At 44.5% G+C, this 25645-nt stretch overlaps 1 protein-coding gene across 6 annotated transcripts in view; it reads left to right on the top strand.

The window, feature by feature from the left end:
* The first annotated feature begins 9787 nt into the window (after positions 1-9787).
* The window catches only part of HDAC3 (histone deacetylase 3), a 72639-nt gene continuing 56781 nt past the window's right edge, over positions 9788-25645 (top strand). Inside the window, exons 1-6 of one of the 6 annotated variants that reach the window (XM_077266195.1) lie at positions 9788-10056; positions 10375-10428; positions 12876-12958; positions 19445-19522; positions 19636-19778; positions 21311-21392. In XM_077266195.1, the coding sequence (XP_077122310.1) occupies positions 10002-10056; positions 10375-10428; positions 12876-12958; positions 19445-19522; positions 19636-19778; positions 21311-21392 (495 nt within the window). In that variant the 5' untranslated portion in view covers positions 9788-10001. Of the gene's footprint in view, positions 10057-10374; positions 10442-12875; positions 12959-19444; positions 19523-19635; positions 19779-21310; positions 21393-25645 lie in introns of all 6 variants that reach the window. The other 5 variants (XM_077266197.1, XM_077266199.1, XM_077266198.1 and 2 more) reach the window with 5 other exon arrangements.

The raw sequence follows: 25645 nt of genomic DNA, 5'->3' as shown, positions 1-25645 counted from the left end.
AGACTGAAATCAGAATTTAGCAAAGGAGGCCACTTCTAGCTAAATAGAAAGGATAGGACAGAGTACTATGCGGTCAGTATTTAAACACTAGAAAATATCCACCACAGAAAATACAAAATCTCCACAGCTAACTAAAGATATGGAGGGTATATCTGCATCTCCAGAGATACCAGCTTGGCTAACAAATCATTATACAGACCAAGCTGGACAAGACAAAAACATGGAAAAGAACTGAACAATAAGGCCACAGCATGTGGTGTTGTGAATTTGGATTCTGGGCTCCCCCGGTGGCTACTGGTGGAATTGAACTTGTGACATCATCTTCCCTGTTCACCTGTTCTGATTAGATCTGGGTGTCGCTATATAACCTGGCTTCTCTGTTAGATGCTTGCCGGTCAACAATGTTATCAGAAGCCTCTCTGTGCTTGTTCCTGCTCCCAGACATCTACTAGATAAGTTGGACATTCGTCCTTGTTTTGTTTTTGTATTTTGGTTCCAGTTCACAGCTGCAGTTTCGTTACTGTGTCTGGAAAGCTCTTGTTGATCAGGAATTGCCACTCTGGTATTATGAGTTAATGCCAGAGTCCTAAAGTAATTTCTGGATGTGTTTTGTTAGGGTTTTCTACTGACCATGAAAGTATGCTTTCTGTCTTCTGCTATCTAGAAAGCGGACCTCAAATTTGCTAAAACTATTTTCCTGCTGCGTTTGTTGTTTCATCTCATATCACCGCCAATATATGTGGGGGGCTTCTGTCTCCTTTTGGGCATTTCTCTAGAGGTGAGTCAGGTCTTATATTTCCCTCTGTTAGCATTATTTAGTTCTCCGGCCGGCGCTGGGCATATAGGGATAAAAAGTAGGACATGCTACCTGGCTACTTCTAGATGATGCGGTAGGTTTAGTTCATGGTCAGTACAGTTACATCTTCCAAGAGCTTGTTCCTATAGAGGCTTATGCTAGTTCTCTGGCCATGGAGATCATGACAGTTTGACCGGCCCACTAAAGGGTTAAAATCCTTGGCTGAGAAAGGAGAGAAATAAGAAGTCTGCTGAGAGTTTTTTTTTTTTTTTCCTCTGTGCTCTTAATTGGATCACTTGCCAGTCTGTCTATGCTGCAGTCTTTCTTTTTTTTCTCTCTCCTTATAATCTTTGAATGGCTTTGTGTTCACCTGTTAATAATGGATCTTCAGAGTGTAACTGCAGGTTTGAATAATCTCACCACGAAAGTACAAAATTTGCAAGATTTTATTATTCATGCTCCGGTATCTGAGCCGAGAATTCCTTTGCCGGAATTCTTCTCAGGGAATAGATCTAGCTTTCAGAATTTTAGAAATAATTGTAAGCTATTTTTGTCCCTGAAATCTCGTTCTGCTGGAGACTCTGCACAGCAGGTTGGGATTGTGATTTCCTTGCTCCGCGGCGACCCTCAAGACTGGGCTTTTGCATTGGCACCAGGGGATCCTGCGTTGCGCAATGTGGATGCGTTTTTTTTGGCCTTGGGCTTGCTGTATGAGGAACCTCATTTGGAACTTCAGGCAGAAAAAACTTTGATGTCCCTATCGCAGGGGCAAGATGAAGCTGAAATTTACTGCCAAAGATTCCGTAAATGGTCTGTGCTTACTCAGTGGAATGAGTGTGCCTTGGCGGCTACTTTCAGAGAGGGTCTCTCTGATGCCATTAAGGATGTTATGGTGGGGTTCCCTGTGCCTGCGGGTCTGAATGAGTCCATGACAATGGCCATTCAGATCGATAGGCGTCTGCGGGAGCGCAAACCTGTGCACCATCTGGCGGTGTCCACTGAGAAGACGCCAGAAAGCATGCAGTGTGATAGAATTCTGTCCAGAAGCGAGCGGCAGAATTTTAGACGGAAAAATGGGTTGTGTTTCTATTGTGGGGATTCTACTCATGTTATATCAGCGTGCTCTAAGCGTACTAAAAAGCTTGATAAATCCGTTTCCATTGGCACTTTACAGTCTAAATTTATTTTGTCTGTGACCCTGATTTGCTCTTTGTCATCTATTACTACTGACGCCTATATCGACTCTGGCGCCGCTTTGAGTCTTATGGATTGGTCCTTTGCCAATCGTTGTGGGTATGATTTAGAGCCTTTGGAAACTCTTATTCCTCTGAAGGGGATTGACTCCACCCCATTGGCTAATAATAAACCACAATACTGGACACAAGTGACTATGTGTATTAATCCGGATCACCAGGAGATTATTCGCTTTCTGGTGCTGTATAATCTACATGATGATTTGGTGCTAGGATTGCCATGGCTGCAGTCTCACAACCCAGTCCTTGACTGGAGAGCTATGTCTGTGTTGAGCTGGGGATGTAAGGGGACTCATGGGGACGTACCTTTGGTGTCCATTTCATCATCTATTCCCTCTGAAATCCCTGAGTTCCTGTCTGATTATCGTGACGTCTTTGAAGAACCCAAGCTGGGTTCACTACCTCCGCACCGTGAGTGCGATTGTGCTATAGATTTAATTCCGGGTAGTAAATACCCAAAGGGTCGTTTATTTAATCTGTCTGTGCCTGAACATACTGCTATGCGAGAATATATAAAGGAGTCCTTGGAAAAGGGACATATTCGTCCATCGTCATCTCCCTTAGGAGCCGGTTTTTTCTTTGTGTCAAAAAAAGACGGCTCTTTGAGACCATGTATTGATTATCGGCTTTTGAATAAAATCACGGTTAAATATCAATACCCATTGCCGTTGCTGACTGATTTGTTTGCTCGCATAAAGGGGGCCAAGTGGTTCTCTAAGATTGATCTCCGTGGGGCGTATAATTTGGTGCGGATCAGGCAGGGGGATGAGTGGAAAACCGCATTTAATACGCCCGAGGGCCACTTTGAGTATTTGGTGATGCCTTTTGGTCTTTCTAATGCCCCTTCAGTCTTCCAGTCCTTTATGCATGATATTTTCCGCGATTTTTTGGATAAATTTATGATAGTGTATCTGGATGATATTCTGATTTTTTCGGATGACTGGGACTCTCATGTCCGGCAAGTTAAGAGGGTTTTTCAGGTTTTGCGGTCTAATTCTCTGTGTGTCAAGGGTTCTAAGTGCGTTTTTGGGGTTCAGAGAATTTCCTTTTTGGGATATATTTTTTCTCCCTCTTCCATTGAGATGGATCCTGTCAAGGTTCAAGCTATTTGTGATTGGACGCAGCCCTCTTCTCTTAAAAGTCTTCAGAAATTTTTGGGCTTTGCCAACTTTTATCGTCGATTTATTTCTGGTTTTTCGGATGTCGTTAAGCCATTGACCGATTTGACTAGACAGGGTGCTGATGTTGCTAATTGGTCCCCTGATGCTGTGGAGGCCTTTCAGGAGCTTAAGCGCCGTTTTTCTTCTGCCCCTGTGTTGCGTCAGCCTGATGTGACTCTTCCTTTTCAGGTTGAGGTCGACGCTTCTGAGATCGGAGCTGGGGCAGTGTTGTCGCAGAAAAGTTCTGACTGCGCCGTGATGAGGCCTTGTGCCTTCTTTTCCCGTAAATTTTCGCCCGCTGAGCGGAATTATGATGTTGGGAATCGGGAGCTTTTGGCCATGAAGTGGGCGTTTGAGGAGTGGCGCCATTGGCTCGAGGGGGCCAGACATCAGGTGGTGGTATTGACTGACCACAAAAATTTGATTTATCTTGAGACCGCCAGGCGCCTGAATCCTAGACAGGCGCGCTGGTCATTATTTTTTTCTCGGTTTAATTTTGTGGTATCGTACCTACCAGGTTCTAAGAATGTTAAGGCGGATGCCCTTTCTAGGAGTTTTGAGCCTGATTCACCTGGCAACTCTGACCCCACAGGTATTCTTAAGGAGGGAGTTATCTTGTCAGCTGTTTCTCCAGACCTGCGGCGGGCCTTGCAGGAGTTTCAGGCGGATAGACCGGATCGTTGTCCGCCTGATAGGCTGTTTGTTCCTGATGATTGGACCAGTAAAGTCATCTCTGAGGTGCATTCTTCTGCGTTGGCAGGTCATCCTGGAATTTTTGGTACCAGGGATTTGGTGGCAAGATCCTTCTGGTGGCCTTCCCTGTCACGAGATGTGCGAGGCTTTGTGCAGTCTTGTGACGTTTGTGCTCGGGCCAAGCCTTGTTGTTCTCGGGCTAGTGGATTATTGTTGCCCTTGCCTATTCCTAAGAGGCCTTGGACACACATCTCGATGGATTTTATTTCAGATCTGCCTGTTTCTCAGAAGATGTCTGTCATCTGGGTGGTGTGTGACCGTTTTTCTAAGATGGTTCATTTGGTTCCCCTGCCCAAATTGCCTTCTTCTTCCGAGTTGGTGCCCCTGTTTTTTCAAAATGTTGTTCGTTTGCATGGTATTCCTGAGAATATCGTTTCTGACAGAGGAACCCAATTTGTGTCTAGATTTTGGCGGGCATTTTGTGCTAGGATGGGCATAGATTTGTCTTTTTCGTCTGCTTTTCACCCTCAGACTAATGGCCAGACTGAGCGGACTAATCAGACCCTGGAGACATATCTGAGGTGTTTTGTGTCTGCTGACCAGGATGATTGGGTTGCTTTTTTGCCATTGGCGGAGTTCGCCCTCAATAATCGGGCCAGCTCTGCCACTTTGGTTTCCCCGTTTTTCTGTAATTCGGGGTTCCATCCTCGATTTTCCTCCGGTCAGATGGAATCCTCGGATTGTCCTGGAGTGGATGCGGTGGTGGAGAGATTGCATCATATCTGGGGGCAGGTGATGGACAATTTAAAGTTGTCCCAGGAGAAGACTCAGCTTTTTGCCAACCGTCACCGTCGTGTTGGTCCTCGGCTTTGTGTTGGAGATTTGGTGTGGTTGTCTTCTCGTTTTGTCCCTATGAGGGTCTCATCTCCTAAGTTTAAGCCTCGGTTCATCGGTCCGTATAAAATATTGGAGATTCTTAACCCTGTTTCCTTCCGTTTGGACCTCCCTGCATCCTTTTCTATTCATAACGTTTTTCATCGGTCGTTATTGCGCAGGTATGAGGCACCGGTTGTGCCTTCCGTTGAGCCTCCTGCTCCGGTGTTGGTTGAGGGTGAGTTGGAGTACGTTGTGGAAAAAATCCTAGACTCCCGTGTTTCCAGACGGAGACTCCAGTATCTGGTCAAGTGGAAGGGATACGGCCAGGAGGATAATTCTTGGGTCACTGCATCTGATGTTCATGCCTCTGATCTGGTTCGTGCCTTTCATAGGGCCCATCCTGATCGCCCTGGTGGTTCTGGTGAGGGTTCGGTGCCCCCTCCTTGAGGGGGGGGTACTGTTGTGAATTTGGATTCTGGGCTCCCCCGGTGGCTACTGGTGGAATTGAACTTGTGACATCATCTTCCCTGTTCACCTGTTCTGATTAGATCTGGGTGTCGCTATATAACCTGGCTTCTCTGTTAGATGCTTGCCGGTCAACAATGTTATCAGAAGCCTCTCTGTGCTTGTTCCTGCTCCCAGACATCTACTAGATAAGTTGGACATTCGTCCTTGTTTTGTTTTTGTATTTTGGTTCCAGTTCACAGCTGCAGTTTCGTTACTGTGTCTGGAAAGCTCTTGTTGATCAGGAATTGCCACTCTGGTATTATGAGTTAATGCCAGAGTCCTAAAGTAATTTCTGGATGTGTTTTGTTAGGGTTTTCTACTGACCATGAAAGTATGCTTTCTGTCTTCTGCTATCTAGAAAGCGGACCTCAAATTTGCTAAAACTATTTTCCTGCTGCGTTTGTTGTTTCATCTCATATCACCGCCAATATATGTGGGGGGCTTCTGTCTCCTTTTGGGCATTTCTCTAGAGGTGAGTCAGGTCTTATATTTCCCTCTGTTAGCATTATTTAGTTCTCCGGCCGGCGCTGGGCATATAGGGATAAAAAGTAGGACATGCTACCTGGCTACTTCTAGATGATGCGGTAGGTTTAGTTCATGGTCAGTACAGTTACATCTTCCAAGAGCTTGTTCCTATAGAGGCTTATGCTAGTTCTCTGGCCATGGAGATCATGACAATGTGGACAGCAAAAATCAAGGCCAGAACTTATCTTTGTTGAAATGAACAGCAAAGCAGGAGAGAGCAGGCAGGGATGTGAATCCTCCAGGAACAGTGGACAACTGGCACTGACTAAAGGGTCAAGCAAGGCTAAATAGCCCAGTCAGGATTGCAAAAACTCGACACACCTGATGAATGCTGCGATCCAGAGACAGCAGCACTACCACTTATAACCACCGGAGGGAGCCCAAGAGCAGAATTCACAACACTGTAGCCTCTGAGCAATAGGAAGCCAGTGAAGGGCCTGGCAGAGAGGAGAGGCTGGGGAGTAACGGGGAGACAGGTGGATTAGTCGGGCAGCAGAGTTTAGGATGGATTGGAGTGGTGCCAGAGTGCTAGAGGGGAGGCCAGAGAGTAGGAGGTTGCAGTAGTCGAGGCGAGAGATGATAAGGGCATGTACTAGTGTTTTTGTAGTTTCATGGTAAAGGAATGCACGGATCCGGGAAATGTCATCTCCTCTTTTATATAGTATATACCTGTGTGTCATCTCCTCCTATATATAGTATATACCTGTATGTCATCTGTATATAGTATATACCTGTAAGTCATCTCCTCCTGTATATAGTATATGCCTGTGTCATCTGCTCCTGTATATAGCATATTGTGTGTCATCTCCCCTGTATATAGTATGAACCTGTATGTCATTTCCTCCTGTATATAGTATATACCTGTATGTCATCTCCTCCTGTATATAGTATATACCTGTATGTCCTCTCCTCCTGTATATAGTATCTACCTGTATGTCATCTCCTCCTGTATATAGTATATACCTGTGTGTCATCTCCTCCTCTATATACCTATGTGTCATCTCAACTTTTATATTGTATATACCTATATGTCATCTCCTCCTATATATAGTATATACCTGTATGTCATCTCCTCCTGTATATAGTATATACCTGTGTGTCATCTCCTCCTCTATATACCTATGTGTCATCTCATCTTTTATATAGTATATACCTGTATGTCATCTCCTCCTGTACATAGTATATACCTGTATGTCATCTCCTCCTATATATAGTATATACCTGTATGTCATCTCCTCCTATATATAGTATATACCTGTGTCATCTCCTCCTGTATATAGTATATACCTGTAAGTCATCTCCTCCTGTATATAGTATATACCTGTGTCATCTGCTCCTGTATATAGTATATACCTGTGTTATCTCTCCTGTATATAGTATATACCTGTATGTCATCTCCTCCTGTATATAGTATATACCTGTGTGTCATCTCTTGGTATATACCTGTATGTCATCTCCTCCTATATATAGTATATACCTGTATGTCATCTCCTCCTGTATATAGTATATACCTGTAAGTCATCTCCTCCTGTATATAGTATATACCTCTGTGTCATCTGCTCCTGTATATAGTATATACCTGTGTTATCTTCTCCTGTATATAGTATATATGTGTGTGTCATCTCCTCCTGTATTAGACCTCGTTCACACGTTATTTGCTCAGTATTTTTACCTCAGTATTTGTAAGCTAAATTGGCAGCCTGATAAATCCCCAGCCAACAGGAAGCCCTCCCCCCTGGCAGTATATATTAGCTCACACATTCACATAATAGACAGGTCATGTGACTGACAGCTGCCGTATTTCCTATATGGTACATTTGTTGCTCTTGTAGTCTGCTTATTAATCAGATTTTTATTTTTGAAGGATAATACCAGACTTGTGTGTGTTTTAGGGCGAGTTTTATGTGTCAAGTTGTGTGTGTTGAGTTGCGTGTGGTGACATGCATGTAGCAACTTTTTGTGTGTCGAGTTGCATGTGACAAGTTTGATGTGTGGTGCGTTTTGAGTATGTGCAAGTTTTGTGTGAGGCAACTTTTGCATGTGTTGTAACTTTTGTGCATGTGGCACTTTTTCCGCGTGTGCAAGTTTTGCGTGTGGCGAGTTTTCCATGAGGTGTGTTTTGCACGTGTGGAGAGTTTTGCATGTAGCGAGTTTTGCGCGTGGCGAGTTTTGAGCGGTGACTTTTGTGTTTCGACTTTTATGTGGCGAGGTTGCTGTATGTGTGGTGAAATGTGTGCTGAGGGTGGTATATGTGTTCAAGCACGTGGTAGTGTGTGGCGCATTTTGTGTGTTTGTTCATATCCCCGTGTGTGGTGAGTATCCCATGTCGGGGCCCCACCTTAGCAACTGTACAGTATATACTCTTTGGCGCCATCGCTCTCATTCTTTAAGTCCCCCTTGTTCACATCTGGCAGCTGTCAATTTGCCTCCAACACTTTTCCATTCACTTTTTCCCCATTATGTAGATAGGGGCAAAATTATTTGGTGAATTGGAAAGTGCGGGGTTAAAATTTCGCCTATGACGCTCCCGGGGTCCAGACGTGTGACTGTGCAAAATTTTGTGGCTGCAGCTGCGACGGTGCAGATGCCAATCCCGGACATACACACATACATACATCTTTATATATTAGATTATCTTCAGTAACAGCGCGGTCATCTGCTGAGGTTCTCCTCCACTATTAGGGCGCGTCACCGAGTTGTAATCAAGGTTACCTGGTTAGGGGCCCACTCAGAAGCTTTGCCCCCCTAGCTACGCCTCTGACCTGAGGGATTCTGCGTGATCTCTCTGGTGTCATCCTTCACACCACCGTAATGTAACACTAACCACGATAAACTCTATGGATGACTAATTCAATCCTGACAAAAATGTTTGAACTTTTTTGGAGTTTTATATACCACTATAATGTAATACTAAGCACATTAAACTGTACGGATGAGAATATAGTCAATTTTTTCACAATAAAACAAGAATGTGGTCATATGCAGCAGCTATATATTTTGCAACCGACTGCAAAGCCCTAAGCCCTGCCTAGAGGCTGCATTCTGCCACTCTCCCTGCTCCTGCAACTGTCCCTAGGCTAAATGCGGAGGGTACCTCATACAAACAGCAAAGCAGAGGATTAGCCCTTAGTACTTTTTGTATGATGGTTCAGCATCAGTACCGGTATCAAAACTAGAGGACTCTGTGCACACACGCCTGGATTACTGCTTTTTCCCGCCAATCAGAACTATCCCTGAGCTGTGCAATGGCGTCAGTGTGCCGAGCCTGGTGGGATCTGTACTTTTATAACCCCTGATGATGTCACACAGCCAGCAAATCACAGAAATGCCTCTACCAAGATGGCTACGGTATTACCGTGACTGGCAGGCAATCCCAGCATGCTTATTGGCTGTGTAACAGGCGCCAAACATGGGCGGGGATTTGAGCATTAAATCTGAGCACCCCAGGTAACAACAAGCACGCTCGCTCATCACTAGGCAGTAAAGACAAGCTGAAATCAGGAGTGGAAAAGTATAATAGACACACACCACCACTTCCGTATGATCACCCCCTCCTGGTTTTGGCCTACAACTACTGAGGTAAAATACTGAACGTGTGAACGTGGCCTTATGCATACGGGTTAACGAAAACCACTGAGAGCCGCCATTACCATCCTGTGCAAGAAAATCGCTGATAGTAAAAACACAGACCAAGACCCTACAGCAATCAGATAAAGCGCACTAACACTTGGGCAGTTCTTGATGTAGGTGGAAATCTGTGACGTCTGAACAGGGCCTTGTGTGGAGCTGCAGTGTTTGCTCGGACTCTAGTTGTTTGTACAGTTAGGTGCTGTCTTGGTTCCTGCACTCACATCTTACACCACCGCTGCCCTGGCTCTATGGCGGCCAGACACGATGTCTGTGTGTACGGACCGATATCACTTGGTGCAGCCGCAGACATGACAGGAGAAACGCCGAATCACGTTCTAGAAGGCTCCACTGTGGGGCGCATGGCGCTGCAGGCCATGTGTATACACTGGCGATCCACTAGACGGCGACAAAGAGTATAATGGGTTCCACCTGGTAACCGGTGACGCGCGGTGAGGTGGGCGGTACTGCCGAGGACGCGCCCCCGATGACGTATTTCCGGTGCGCTGGCGGAAGCGGAGTTTTTTTTTTTCACTTGGGGACGGATTTAATTTTTTACGTAAAATGTCGAAAACGGTGGCTTACTTCTACGACCCGGATGTGGGAAACTTCCATTATGGTGAGACCGTGCAGCTTCGGTGTGGAGGCTGATAGTGACATCCTGCGTGTGCCGGGCTCACTGTGCGTTACCACAGGACGGCAGCGCACCGTGTGTATGAGGCTGCAGTGTGCGGAACATGTCATGTCAGTGTGCGGAACATGTCATGTCAGTGTGCGGCTGCTGTTAGGTGTGCGGCTGAGCTGGAGCCACTGGTCTCCCACCATAGAACAGGGGTGTATCCTGGCTTCTCCTCTGTTCCCTGCTGGGGCCGTGCCACATGTTATACCTTGTACATAACTTATACCTCATGTCTCATTGCTCCGATCTCACCTACAGGCACAAGAGATCAGCACAAGGGCCGCCGCGTCTCATACAAGGGCTTGGCCAGAGGTACAGTTACATTGTAGGCAGCACAGCTAATGGCCAGCGAGTATCGTGCGTGGGCCCCGTGTATCTCTGGGTGTACTGTCATGGGCCCCGCGTATCTCTGGGTGTACTGTCATGGGCCCCGTGTATCTCTGGGTGTACCACAAGGGCCCCGTGTATCTCTGGGTGTACCACATGGGCCCCGTGTATCTCTGGGTGTACCACACGGGCCCCGTGTATCTCTGGGTGTACCACAAGGGCCCCGTGTATCTCTGGGTGTACCACAAGGGCCCCGTGTATCTCTGGGTGTACCACACGGGCCCCGTGTATCTCTGGGTGTACCACATGGGCCCCGTGTATCTCTGGGTGTACCACATGGGCCTCGTGTATCTCTGGGTGTACCACATGGGCCCCATGTATCTCTGGGTGTACCACAAGGGCCCCGTGTATCTCTGGGTGTACCACATGGGCCCCGTGTATCTCTGGGTGTACCACATGGGCCCCATGTATCTCTGGGTGTACCACAAGGGTCACGTGTATCTCTGGGTGTACCATATGGGCCCCGTGTATCTCTGGGTGTACCACACGGGCCCCGCGTATCTCTGGGTGTACCACACGGGCCCCGCGTATCTCTGGGTGTACCACACGGGCCCCGTGTATCTCTGGGTGTACCACACGGGCCCCGTGTATCTCTGGGTGTACCACACGGGCCCCGTGTATCTCTGGGTGTACCACACGGGCTCCGTGTATCTCTGGGTGTACCACACGGGCCCCGTGTATCTCTGGGTGTACCACACGGGCCCCGTGTATCTCTGGGTGTACTGTCATGGGCCACGTGTATCTCTGGGTGTACTGTCATGGGCCACGTGTATCTCTGGGTGTACTGTCATGGGCCACGTGTACCTCTGGGTGTACTGTCATGGACATAAATCTTGTTAAGTAAGTGAAGGAGTTGTCTTGCATTGAGAAGCTTCATTAGAGCCTGATGCTGTAGATTTTCTGTTGGACCTGTTTTAAAGACGCATTCCCATTGAGATTTTTATTCATTAAATCTGTGTATATGCCTATGTAGTGTGAGTGTATTAAAGAGGTTGTCCACCACTTTTACACTGATAAGCTATCCTTAGGATAAGTCATCAAAGTCTGGTTGTCTGGGGACTGACACCCCGACACCTCCGCCAATCAGCTGTTATCTGTGTCGATGGCTGCAAGGACTTACTAGCGGAGCTGCTCCATCTACTTCTAGTGGATGCCGCATGGTACTGCACATCCACCTCCAATTGATTTGAATGGGAAACAGATGTGCAGGACCCTGCGGCATCCAATACAAGTAGACGGAGCAGCTCCTCTAGTAATTACTTGCGGCCGTCGAAACTGATAACAGCTGATCGTTGGAGGTGCTGGGTGTCGGGCCCCGGTCGATCAGACATTGATGACCTACCTCTGCTTTGCTCCTTTTCTCAATCACGTCACTGCAATTGCGACTAGCCACCTCACTATATGTGGGAGCTGGCAGTCTCTTTTATAATGAAAGTCTATGGAGCCCCATTCTTACTCTCCATAGGCTTACATTGTAAGACTACGTTCACAAGCTCAGTATTTGGTCAGTATTTCACATCAGTATTTATAAGTGAAAACCAGGAGTGGGTGATAAATACAGAAGTGGCGACTTGTTTCTATTATAATTTTCCTCTGCCTGTTCAACTCCTGATTTTACCTTACAAATATTGGGGTAAAATACTGGACGTGGCCTGACAGTCACTTTTGGGTTGCGCAGAGTGCAGTGCATCCTGAACAGTCTGGGGGACATCAGAAGAGGAGAACAATGTTTCTGGATGTGGGAGAGAGCAACACTCTATTTGCGCACACACACACACACACACACACACACACACACACACACACACACACACACACACACACACACACACACACACACACACACTCTTAATGAATAAGATACTTAATGGGAGCGCTTCTGTAAAAGGGTTAACTGGCTCCATCAAGAGAGGCTCACATATGCATCGACAGTGAGCAGTGCTGTTGCCGTTACAAATCCACATGCCTACCAAGAAGCATGATCGTCAGGTGAGTGATGTAACATTATCAGCACCACTCTCTTCTAGAACGCCCGGATAGATCACATAGACAATGGCAGCACGGTGGCTCACTGGTTAGCACTGTTGTTTTGCAGCACTGGGGGTCTTGAGTTCACATCTCACTAAGAACAACATCTGCAAGAAGGTTGTATGTTTTCTCTGTGTGTGTGCACTGATGGGGAATTAAGATTGTGAGCGATGATAATATCTTTAATGCACTATGGGATATGGTGGCACTCTCTAAGTTAGCATAACTTGTTATTTGAGTAATACTTGGGCCATTCTCACACATTGTGACTTTACAATAAAACAACCCTCACACCCTGTTCTGAAAAGCTCTTTACACTAATAACCTGTATCCATAATTTTTAGGCACAGGGCATCCGATGAAACCCCACCGCCTGGCTCTCACGCACAGCTTAGTTCTCCACTATGGACTGTATAAAAAGATGATAGTAAGTGTTATCTTCATGATTTTTTTTGTTTGTCTATTTTCGTATATGATAATGAACCAATTGGCTTTATGCCACATTCACATGTTCAGTATTTGGTCAGTATTTTACATCAATCTTTGTAAGCCAGAACCATGAGTGGGTGATAAATACGGAAGTGGTGACGTGTTTCTATTATACTTTTCCTCTTATTGTTGTTCTCCTGATTTCGGTTTACAAATAATGATGTAAAATACTGACCAAATACTGATCGTGTGTACATGGTCTTGTGTCTTGAAAATTCTTTTTTACCACTTCATCCTTTGAAGTATCCATTCGTCCAGGTCAGTAATTACCGATCTTGGACGTCTGGATAAGTCATGGCGTTTTGTGCACACAGGAACTGTGCACGCGCCATCGCGGCTGGGTGATCCTCTGATTTCACTGCTAACACCTGGCACTCACTGCCCACGCCGCCCCTAAATGCTGTAATCTATATTGATTTCAGCATCTAGAAGGCAGACAGGAGGGTGCCTTTATGATCACACTGCCGAACAAAAGGTGGAATAAAACGCAATTTAAAAGACAAATGTAAATAGAAATGATGCCGCTGAAAACGTCTTTTTGTCTCGCAAACAACAAGCCGCCATACACCTCCATCAGCAGAAAAATACAAAAAAAATGATTGCTCTGGGGATAAAACGATGCAAAAAATAATTCTATAAAATAGTTTTTATTGTGTCAAAGCGTCTAAACATTAAAAAAATCTAAATGTAGTATCTCTGTAATCGTACTGACCTGAAGAATAAAGTTGCCTTATCAATTTTGCCACAAGCAGAAAGGCATAAAAACAAACAAACAATTTCTTAATTGCTGGTTTTTGTTCATTCTGTCTTCCAAAAATCGGAATAGAAAGCAATCAGAAATGGTCATATGCCCAAAAATGGTACAAATAAAAACATCAACTCGTCCCGCAAAAAACGAACCATCACATGACTGTCAACCGAAATATGGAAAAATTGTAGCCCTCAAAATATGGTAATCCAAAAACTAGTTTTCTCAAGAAAGTGTTTTTTCTTTTTTGTGTGTGACAGATGCCAAACAAAAAAAACCCGATATAAATCTGGTATCGCTGTAATCGCACCGACCCAAAGAATAAAGTCATCTAATAACTTTTATACCGCAGAAGGAAAGGCGTAAAAAATAAATAAAAACAACTCTTCACCTGCTGTTGATTTGTTCTTTCTGCTTCCCAAAGATTGCAGTAAGGCTCAGCGCATAGTTATCCTGCACTCTGCGCTACCTGAGTTTGTGTATAAGTTTCTGAAAAATATGATTCAGACGGAACCCCTGGTGGAAGATTCCTTATAATGAGGCAGATGGAGGCAATGTGGATGCCATAGGACCTGTGATCCAGGGGTGTCCATCTTTTCAGGCCTGAATAAAGGTGCCTTCGGCCACAGTTTTGTGCACTTCTGATAATAAGGACAACGCTGAACAGAGGCCAGACTAAGTCCAGAGTAACTCTGCTGCCTCATTATAGTGAGTGTATCCCTTGGGGGTTTCATATGAATCACGTCACTCAGATTTAGATGGAAATTCCTGATGTAAGTGCTCAGCGTAGAGCGCCGGATAAATGTGATCCCAAACGTTATATAAAATGCTTCTAATAAAAGCTTCAAATCAGTCCACAAAAAAAGCAAGTGCCCGTTCAGGTCTGTCATCTGTCAATGGAAATATAGGGGCTTACACGTTACTGGTAGCACAAAGGCTCTGGAAAAGCAAAATGGCTCCTCATTTGCCAAATGAAATTCAGCAAATTCTGCGCTCCCAAATCCAAATGTTCCCTCCCTTGTGAGCCCCTGTGTGCGTAAGCAACATTCAGCACCCACATGTTTGGCATTTCTGTGGTGATGAGAGCCCTCCTAATTTACATGTGCGTGTCTCCAGAAGCACGGGCTGGACATAATGTACTGGTGACTGCAACATACTGGTCAGTACTACTGCAGTTTGCAGTTTTCACTCATCAATATCCACTGCTGCTTGTTTCTGGGAAAAATACTCATGGAATTTAAATCATCACTACACCAGTAGATAAATTCCCAAAGGGATATAATTTCCAAATGAGGTCACTTGGGGTGATTCTGCTCTTCTACCACTTAGGGGCAATGTATATGGAGACTGCAAACTATTCTAGGAAAATCTATCCAGGAGGCAAATAACTCTCCGTCCCTTCTGAGTCACGCTGTATGGCTAAGCAGTACTGTACAGCCACATATGGGGTATTTCGCGTTCACCAGAAATTGTGGGACAAATTTTGGTACCATTTTTACATGTTTCCCAGTGTGAAAATGTAAAATCTGGGGCTAAAACAAAATTTTGGTGGTAAAAATTTAATTTTTTTTTTCTTCATTGCTCAATAGTATAAAATTCTGTGACACACCTGTGGTGTCAATATAATCACTGCACCTCCTAGATTAATTAATTGATAAAATATGGCGCTCCTTCCCTTCTGAGCTTTGCACTGTGCACGAAAAGGATTTCCCAATGACAAGTAGGGTATTGACACACTTAAGGGGAAATTTTTACACTAAACCTAGGTCCATTTTTTTTTACTATGAGCCCTTAGTAAAATTAAAATCTTGGGGCTAAAACAACATTTTAGTGGTAAAAATGTAATTATTCTTTCTTCACCGCACAATGGTATAATATTCTGTGAGGCACATGTGGTGTCAATATGATCACTGCACCCCTAGATGAATTTATTGCGGTGGTGCAGTTTGTAAAATGGCATCACTTATGGGAAGTTTCTGCTGTTTTGCCACCTCAGGGGCTCTGTCAATGTGACATGGCACCCTCAAACCATTCCGGCAAAATCTGATCTCCAATATGGTGCTTCTTCTCTTGTGAGCTTTGCCCTGTGCCTCCAAAAGTAGTTTTTGACCACATATAGGTTATCTGTGTACTCAGGAGAAATTGCACAACAAATTTTTTAAAGTTTAATTTTACCCTGCTATCCTTGTGAAAATTGAAAAGAAAAAAGGGGTAAAGCAATAGTTTTGTGGGAAAAATATATATATTTTTTTCATTTTCACACATCAACGTTGTACAATTCTATGAAGCAGCTGGGGGTTCAAGATGTTCACCACATGTCTAAATAAATTCCTTGCCGGGACTTGTTTCCAAAATGGGGTCACTTGTTGGGGTTTCCGCTGTTTAGGCACATCAGGGATTTTCCAAATGGGTCGTGACTCCCTCAGACCATTCCATCAACATCTGCATTCCAAAACATCACTTATTAATTTCTGAGCACTGCTGTATGCCCAAACAGTAGTTTTCCCCACACAAATGTAGGACAAATTTTACTGTGCATTTTTTTCCTGTTACCCTTGTGAAAATAAAATTTGGACTAAAATAACATTTTTGTGGGGAATTTTTTTTAACAGCTCAATGTTATAAATTACTGTGAAGCACCTGGGGGTTCAGGGTGCTCTTCGCACATTTAGATACATTCCTTAAGGGGTCTAATTTCCAAAATGGGGTCACTTGTGGTGGCTTTCTATTTGTTAGGTACATCAGGGACTCTCCAAACACAGCATGGCATCCACTAATGATTCCAGCAAATTTTGCATTCAAAAAGTCAATTTGTGCTCTTCCCTTCCAAGCGCTGCCGTGCACCCAAACAGTAGTTTTCCCCGATAGGGGGTATCAGCGTGGTCAGGAGAAATTGCATAACAAATTGTGGTGTCCATTTTCTCCTTTTACAGTTGTGAAAATAAAGAAATTTGAGTTTAAAGTAAAGTTTTTGTGAAAAAAAAAAAGTTTAAATGTTAATTTTTTCCTTCCACAAAAATGCAAAAATTCCTGTGAAGCACCTGAAGGGTTAATAAACTTCTTGAATGTGGTTTTGAGCAACTTGAGGGATGCAGTTTTTAGAATGGTGTCAATTTTGGGTGTTTTCTGTCATGTAGGCCCCTGAAAGTCACTTTTAAATAAGTTTTTACAAATATTTAAAAAAAAAAAAAAAAAAAAAAATGTTCAGATCACCCCCTTTTGCCTCATTCGAAATAAAACCATTTATAAAAAAATACACATATTTGGTATCGCAGCATTCAGAAACACCCGATCTATCAAAATATAAAAATAATTAATCCGATTGGTAAATGGCATAACTAGGAAAAAAATCAAAAAGCCAGAAATGTGTATTTTAGATCATTGCAATAAAATACAATAACTGATTATAAAAAAAATGGTATCAATAAAAATATCAGCTCGGCGTACAAAATATAAACTTTCACCCAGCCCCAGATCCCGAAAAATGGAGAATCTATGTGTCTCGGGAAAATGGCAACTTTTTTTTTTTTATAAACTTTGGATTTTTTTTCACCACTTAAATTTTAAAAAAAAAAAATACACATGTTTGGTGTCTACGAACTTGTAATGGCCTGGAGAATCATAATGGCAGGTCAGTTTATTATTTATTGAACATGGTAAGAAAAAAAACAATTCTGGAATTGCACTTTTTTTTTGCAATTTCATCTCACTTAGAATTTTTTTTCCCTTTTTCCAGTACACATTATGGTAAAATCAATGGTGCAGTTCAAAAGTACAATTTATCCCGCAAAAAATCAAGCTGTGATGACACAGCATTTTATCTTAATTAACCAGTCGTCTATTTTCAGTAAGCCTGGTGTCATTGACTGTTATTTATGTTGACTTTTAAAATTGTGTTTCTTTCTGGTTGGTCAAGAAAACAGACTTTTGTTCATATAATCCTGTAATATTGACTTGTAAGTTGACCTTTAATGTAACATATTGTGCTGTTGTCCTGTATGACTATTTTCGCATAATTGAACAATTTGCTGATATGTTGATTAGAGTAGAGTAAATTTGTTCGGGTTCCCTCTTATTCGTCAAGCTATAAGGCTTACTGAGTAAGCTGCAGAGGGAACCAGACTTCCTGGATCATGTCGGCTGATTGGTGTCGCGCCTGTGTCAGTCACATCACATGCATGGACAGCCTGTTTGCTGGGCTCTCCATGCATGTACTGTGACACAGCCGCAACACATGCAGCTGCGGCGCTGATCAGCCAGCATGATCCAGGAAGTCTGGTTCCCTCTGCAGTTTATTCGGTAAGTGCTATAGCTTGCTGAATAAGAGGGAACCCAAATAAATTTGCTCAACTCTAATGTTGATTGCACATTGTTCAGGCCAGCTAGCTTGTTGACTTCCAAAACTATGCAACTAGATTAGATAATTAAACAATACGACTTGATCTCATCACCATTCTTCCCCTTTACGGCTGATGCTGACTTGAAGGACAGTTGTTAACTATAAAAAGAGGATATATGCACCTCTGTAACAGATACCTCCATATACAGAGATCCAAAGAACCAGAGACTTTTTACGAGACAGGCAGCCAAGACATCATGGCTCCATCATGAGGAACACAGATTTGACATTTTACAGCATGTCCGGTTAGGGGACCACAGCGCCAGCTGAAAGAATACAGATCTACTTCGTTGACCATCACTGAACCATGGATAGGTATAGGAGTAATCAGAACTTGGACCTACTTGTCACCTGAGCCCCATGGATACGTTTTTGGAAAGACAGGGATGGGACCCACCGGTCACCTAACTCCATGGAGATGTTCGGAGAAGCCAGGATGGGACCCTCTGGTTACGTGGCTTTGTACCTCAATGGACTGTCATCTTCCTAAGCTTGTCGTTACCTCCTCTCTGTGTGCATGCCACAGGTGGGGTATTCGACCCTGGAAGCTCTGAAGTCACAGCTGCTCTAATCCCGGCGAGTTAGCGGAAGGGTGAGACTCTGTAAATTTGCACCATCTTGGGTATTTTGTTGGGACTGTTCCACGTATTATTTGCATGTTTTTTTTGTTCAATAAATTGCCACACTGTTTAACCCTCACCCTGTGTTGTCCGAGAAATATTTTGCCCACTGTAAAAGGAGAGTGGGCGTTTGGTGGGATGATCCCTAATCCATGTGGTTTCGGCTAGCGGATCAGGGCATCTGCTGATCCCAATGTCTCCATACAAACCCTCACATGACCATATTGACGGAAAAAAACAAAGTTATTGGTCTGGGTAGGAAGGAAAATGGAAACAGAAATACCCCTGGTCCTTAAGGTTTAAGTTCTAATCTCCCTGTAACTGCTGAGCAGCACAGGGGATTGATTGTGTCATTAGCACTTCTGGACTTATCAAGTTCACTTTAAGTGAAAAAAAAAATGTCCACTAAGGTGGAAAACCCCTTTAAATGATAAACTAGGCTCAAGTGAACTGTTCAGAAAACAAGAGCGTAAGGGAATTGCCAAAGTATAATGGTGGTATTAGCACTACTTGCTTGTTGCTTGATCTACAGTAACTTCCAAAAATCCCACTGGGCCACTGGAGTAAGAATTTTTCATCCGGTTGTAGATTGCTATGGATCATGAATGAGCCACAGGGCACTACAGAAATAATTCATTTTGCTGTTCCTGCCTGCAGGTGTTTAATCCGTACCAAGCTTCTCAGCATGACATGTGTCGCTTTCACACGGAGGAATACGTAGATTCCCTGCAGCCGGTGAGCCCCAACAATATGCAGGGTTTCACCAAAAGCTTAAATGCCTTCAATGTTGGTGATGACCAGCCACAGGGCACTACAGAAATAATTCATTTTGCTGTTCCCGCCTGCAGGTGTTTAAGCCGTACCAAGCTTCTCAGCATGACATGTGCCGCTTTCACTCGGAGGATTACATAGATTTCCTGCAGCGGGTGAGCCCCAACAACATGCAGGGTTTCACGAAAAGCTTAAATGCCTTCAATGTTGGTGATGACTGGTAAGTTACACTTCATCACACAACTGTTCATATTGGTATAGTATGAGTGTCATGAAAATGATGGGGCCGGTTCATCCAACAGTTTTCACCAGTATGAAATGTTGCAAAATTTGTTGTGCAACTTAGTCATGCCATCATTTTGTGTCTATTGTCATTTTTCCACCAGTCCCAGTCAGCTCTACCTTACTTTGTGAAAAATGACCAGTTCTTATCCCAAAGTGGGTTGATTCCTCATAACAAAAGTGGCTCAAACGATATCAGATGGATGCGCCACAGTCATTAAAGGGAATCTATCGGCAGTTTTTGCTATGTAATCTAAGAGCACCATGATGTAGGGGTTGAAATCCTGATTCCAGTGATGTCATTTACTAGACTGTGCTTTACTGTTCAATGCAATTAGTGTTTTATCAGCAGGAGATTATCACTACAGGACAAGGTGTCTCATGCCTCCTAGTCCAAGCCCGCCCCAGCGCTGATTGTCAGAGTTCTGTCAATATACAGTGAACACAGAAAGATGCTGATCAGACATTTAGGCAGGGCTATACTCCGCTCAGCATTCTGAGCTCTGCTAGATCTGCAGCAGAGAAAATTGTAATTCCATCATAACTGCTGTACCCAATAAACTAATCACTGGAATCAGAGATTTTATCTCTACACCATGCTGCTGCCAGGTTACACCGCAAAAAACGGTTCCTTTAAGAACAGCATTTATTGAAATTGGTGGCTCTTACTCCAGTGCACTTTTCATTAAAACTAGTGTGCACTCTGCCAATATTGAGGATTCGAGACCTTTGTGCTTTAAAGGAAAGTTATGTTAGAGAATTGCCTACTTGGTTCGGTCGTCCCTTGATATTTGCATCACTACATGAGCACATCGAGGAGACGTTCAGTGCAGCAAGGATCACGTAACGTACTCACACAGTCGCTCCATTCAATGCCTGGGGCTGACACACGGAATAGTAGAGCTTTGCTGTTTCCATTGCCCCTATAGGAATCAGTGGTGCAGAAGTGTGCGTGTGTTCCAACTTCTCCTGCGATTAAACTGAGAGACGGAATTAGGGGCTAGTGATGGGTGGAGGTCTCCAGGGTGTGTCTGCATTGATTAGTCACTAGTGATGAGCGAGTATACTTGTTGATCGGGTTTTCCCGACCATGCTCGGGTGGTCTCCGAGTATTTGTAAGTGCTTGGAGATTTCGTTTTTGTTGACGCAGCTGCATGATTTACAGCTGCTAGCCAGCCGGACTACATGTGGGGATTGCCTTGTTGCTAGGGAATCCCCACATGTATTCAAGCTGTCTTGCAGTTGCAAATCATGCAGCTGCAGGCGACGAAAACGAAATCTCCGAGCACTACAAAATACTCGGAGACCACCCGATCGTGCTCGGGACAACAAGTATTCTCGCTCATCACTATTAGTCACGTCTCACCTATCCAAAGTACAGATAATAAATGTCCTTTTACCAATGTGTGACTTAAGTTTAGTTCTCATCTCTGCAATCTTATATCTTTGCCATTTATTTTTTTTTAACAGCCCAGTGTTTCCAGGCCTCTTTGAGTTTTGCTCTCGATATACCGGGGCCTCTCTGCAAGGAGCCACGCAACTGAACAACAAGGTATTTCTCACAGTATACAATGATCCCTCCTCTTTATTTTCTAGTAAACTGTTATTTTATATAAGTATTATTTTTCTTTTTATGGATTATGGAAAAAAAAAAGTAAAGTGACCTATGTCAAATCAGTGGAAGTCTGAAGTTCTGCCCTCACCAATAAGCTGATTGAAGGCGTTGCACTGCACCAAAAAATATCTCTGCTCCGTACATTATGTAGTGGCTGTGAATGGGAAAGGTCTCACATTCACCACCACCACTCAATTTACTGCTCATATATTGTGTTATAATAATTAAAATAATTTTATTTATATAGCGCCAACATATTCCGCAGCGCTTTACAACTTATAGAGGGGACTTGTACAGACAATAGACATTACAGCATAACAGAAATCACAGTTCAAAATAGATACCAGGAGGAATGAGGGCCCTGCTCGCAAGCTTACAAACTATGAGGAAAAGGGGAGACACGAGAGGTGGATGGTAACAATTGCTTTAGTTATTATTTGGACCAGCCATAGTGTAAGGCTCGGGTGTTCATGTAAAGCTGCATGAACCAGTTAACAGCCTAAGTATGTAGCAGTACAGACACAGAGGCTATTAACTGCATAAAGTGTATGAGAACACGATGCAAGGAACCTGATTGTGTTTTGTTTTGTTTTTCTATTTTTAATAGGCCACACAGGGATAGTTAGGTTAATGCGTTGAGGCGGTAGGCCAGTCTGAACAAATGAGTTTTTAGGGTACGCTTAAAACTGTGGGGATTGGGGATTAATCGTATTAACCTAGGTAGTGCATTCCAAAGAATCGGCGCAGCACGTGTAAAGTCTTGGAGACGGGAGTGGGAGGTTCTGATTATTGAGGATGCTAACCTGAGGTCATTAGCGGAGCGGAGGGCACGGGTAGGGTGGTAGACTGAGACCAGAGAGGAGATGTAGGGTGGTGCTGAGCCATGGAGTGCTTTGTGGATGAGGGTAGTAGTTTTGTACTGGATTCTGGAGTGGATGTGTAGCCAGTGTAATGACTGGCACAAGGTAGAGGCATCGGTGTAACGGTTGGTGAGGAATATGATCCTGGCAGCAGCATTCAGGACAGATTGGAGCGGGGAGAGTTTGGTAAGAGGGAGGCCGATTAGTAGAGAGTTACAATAGTCCAGACGGGAATGAATAAGAGAAACAGTAAGAGTTTTTGCAGAGTCGAAAGTAAGAAAAGGGCGAATTCTGGAAATGTTTTTGAGATGCAGATAAGAAGAGCGAGCCAGTGATCGGATGTGGGGGTGAATGAAAGCTCGGAATCAAGGATGACCCCAAGGCAGCGGGCATGTTGCTTTGGAGTAATGATTGAACCGCACACGGAGATGGCAATGTCAGGCAAAGATAGGTTAGTAGAGGGAGAGAACACGAGGAGTTCAGTTTTTGACAGGTTCAGTTTCAGATAGAGGGAGGACATGATGTTAGAGACAGCGGTAAGACAATCACTGGTGTTTTCTAAGAAGGTCGGAGTGAAAGCAGGAGAAGTGTATAGTTGGGTGTCATCAGCATAGAGATGGTACTGGAAACCATATCTACTGATTGTTTGTCCAATAGGGGCAGTATACAAAGAGAGGAGGAGGGGGCCTAGGACTGATCCTTGAGGAACCCCAACAGTAAGGGGAAGGTGAGAGGAGGAGGAACCAGCAAAACATACAGTGAAGGATCGGTCAGAGAGATAGGAGGAGAACCAAGAGAGAACGGTATCCTTGATGCCGATGGAGCGGAGCATAGTGAGGAGGAGCTGATGATCCACAGTGTCGAATGCTGCGGAAAGATCCAAGAGAATTAGCATGGAGTAGTGACCATTAGATTTAGCTGTTAGTAGGTCATTAGAGACTTTAGTGACGGCAGTTTCAGTAGAGTGTAAAGAGCGGAAGCCAGATTGAAGAGGGTCGAGAAGAGTTATCTGAGAGATAGCGGGTAAGACGGGAGTGGACCAGGCGTTCCAGGAGTTTAGAGATGAAGGGAAGATTAGAGACAGGTCTATAATTAGAGGCACAGTTTTGGTCGAGGGAGGGTTTTTTAAGTAATGGATGTATGATGGCATGCTTAAATGAGGAGGGAAAAATACCGGAAGTGAGGGAAAGGTTGAATATTTTTGTTATGTGAGAGGTGACAGCCGGGGAAAGGGACTGGAGGAGATGTGACGGAATGGGGTCACTGGTGCAAGTGGTCGGGCGAGAAGATGCAAGGAGCCTGCTTACTTCTTCTTCAGTAACTGGTTCAAAGTCAGAGAGTGAACTAGATGCAGTGGGGGAGGGAGGACAGTGCCTGGTATGAAGAGATTGGGAGATGATTTCCTGTCGAATGTGGTCAATTTTTTCTTTGAAGTAATTGGCCAGATCGTCAGCGCGGAGATCTGTGGTTGGGGCCTGCTCTCTTGGGTTGAGTAGGGACTGGAAAGTGTCGAAGAGACGTTTAGGGTTATTGGACAGTGAGGTGATGAGGGTGTTGAAATAGGTTTGTTTGGAGAGGTGAAGGGCAGAGTTGTATGTTTTTAGCATGAACTTATAATGGATGAAATCTTCGGGTAGATTAGATTTTCTCCACAGACGTTCGGCGCACCTGGAGCATCGCTGCAGGAAGCGTGTTTGCAGCGTGTGCCACGGTTGTCGCCGTCTGTGTCGAGTTGCTCTATGTATAGGAGGAGCAGCTTCATCCAGGGCACTTTGCAGGGTTTCATTGTAATGGTTCAGAGCAGAATCAGGACATGAGATGGAGGAGATTGGGGCCAATGAGGACTGCAAGTTCTTCATAAGTTTCTGGGTGTTAATGGCCTGTATGTTTCTATAAGTGTGGAAAGTGGGGGTGACCTGAGCGGGATGGCAGTTCTTGATAGAGAATGAAAGAAGGTTGTGGTCAGAGAGCGGGAGAGGGGTGTTTGTGAAATCATCCACTGAGCAAAGTCTGGAGAAAACCAAGTCAAGGGAGTTTCCATCTTCATGCGTTGGAGAGTTAGTATGCTGCGAGAGGCCGAAAGAGGAGGTTAGAGATAAAAGGTGAGAAGCAGACGGGGAAAGGGGAGAAGCAATGGGGATGTTGAAAGCACCCATGATAAGGGTGGGGGTGTCACAGGAGAGAAAGTGTGGAAGCCAGGTGGCAAAGTGATCCAGGAACGGATGAGAGGGGCCAGGAGGACGATACACCACCGCCACTCGCATGGAGAAGGGGACGTAGAGTCTGACAGCATGGACCTCAAAGGAAGGGAATACAAGTGAGAGTGTTATGCCTAGGATTGTGGTTCTTGCATTTTTATTACCCCTTTATCACTTTGTACAGCACCACAGAAGCTTGCTGTATAAAGAATAATTTGATACATACAGTTAACGTTTTCTGTACTATCTATTGTTGTGACTATACGTCACAACTTATTATATAAGGCACCCCAGGTATAGACCATTGAACAAGTGGGGGGGAAAATATCCTTTTCCAACCAATAAAAACTGTTTGAGGTCTAAATAAGTGGAAGGATCGACATCACTAATTATTGTGCTGTAGGGTAGAACGAGGGAATAGTTAACCGTTCCTTAGTGTCTCTCTGCAGCGTGTGCATTTTATGCGACATCTCGAGAACATCCACATTATGTACATAAACAGCAAACGCTACTGTAGACCGAAGAAAGCGGCGGTGATAGAAAATTAAGACTGTAGTGGGTAAGTTTGAGACAAGGGACAGGGAGCTTAGATTAGAGGCACCACTACAGTGTTGCAATAAAAAAAAAAACAGCTGGAGTGGTGCTTTAAATCCTATTATTTATCGATCACCCATGACTGCTTCATGAGAGAGGGGATCCGCCCTTCAAGGACAGGAAACCTACAGTCGTAAAAGGGCCGCACCTCTCCAACGCATCAGGTGGTTTCCTGTCTTTGACGGGTGAACCTCTTGCAGACATACCTGAAGATCAGAAGATGGATGACCATTTTTTCCCAGGCCCAGCCGGTCGGTTCAGACAGTGGTAATTCCCTGCCTCGACCGGTGCGGGGTCCTTGGAAGCACCACAGTGGATCCAGGTGGACTTTCATGATTGTGTGTGGGCGCAGGTGAGCAGTATCCTGAGTGGGGATAGCTGGCTCCGGCATGGCTCAGCGGGCGCTGGATGAACAGAAAAGTGGACATGTGCAGTGCTTCAGAAGTTGGGGGGCGTGCCCTGATGACCTGCAGGCCATGTGGTTGACCTGCTGACTTGGAATTTCTGAGGGTACCAGATCTGGAGGGGCAGGCAGTAG

Source organism: Ranitomeya variabilis, chromosome 5, assembly GCF_051348905.1.
Source record: "Ranitomeya variabilis isolate aRanVar5 chromosome 5, aRanVar5.hap1, whole genome shotgun sequence".
NCBI classification, from domain to species: Eukaryota; Metazoa; Chordata; class Amphibia; order Anura; family Dendrobatidae; genus Ranitomeya; species Ranitomeya variabilis.
This window is presented reverse-complemented; position numbering and strand designations above follow the sequence as displayed.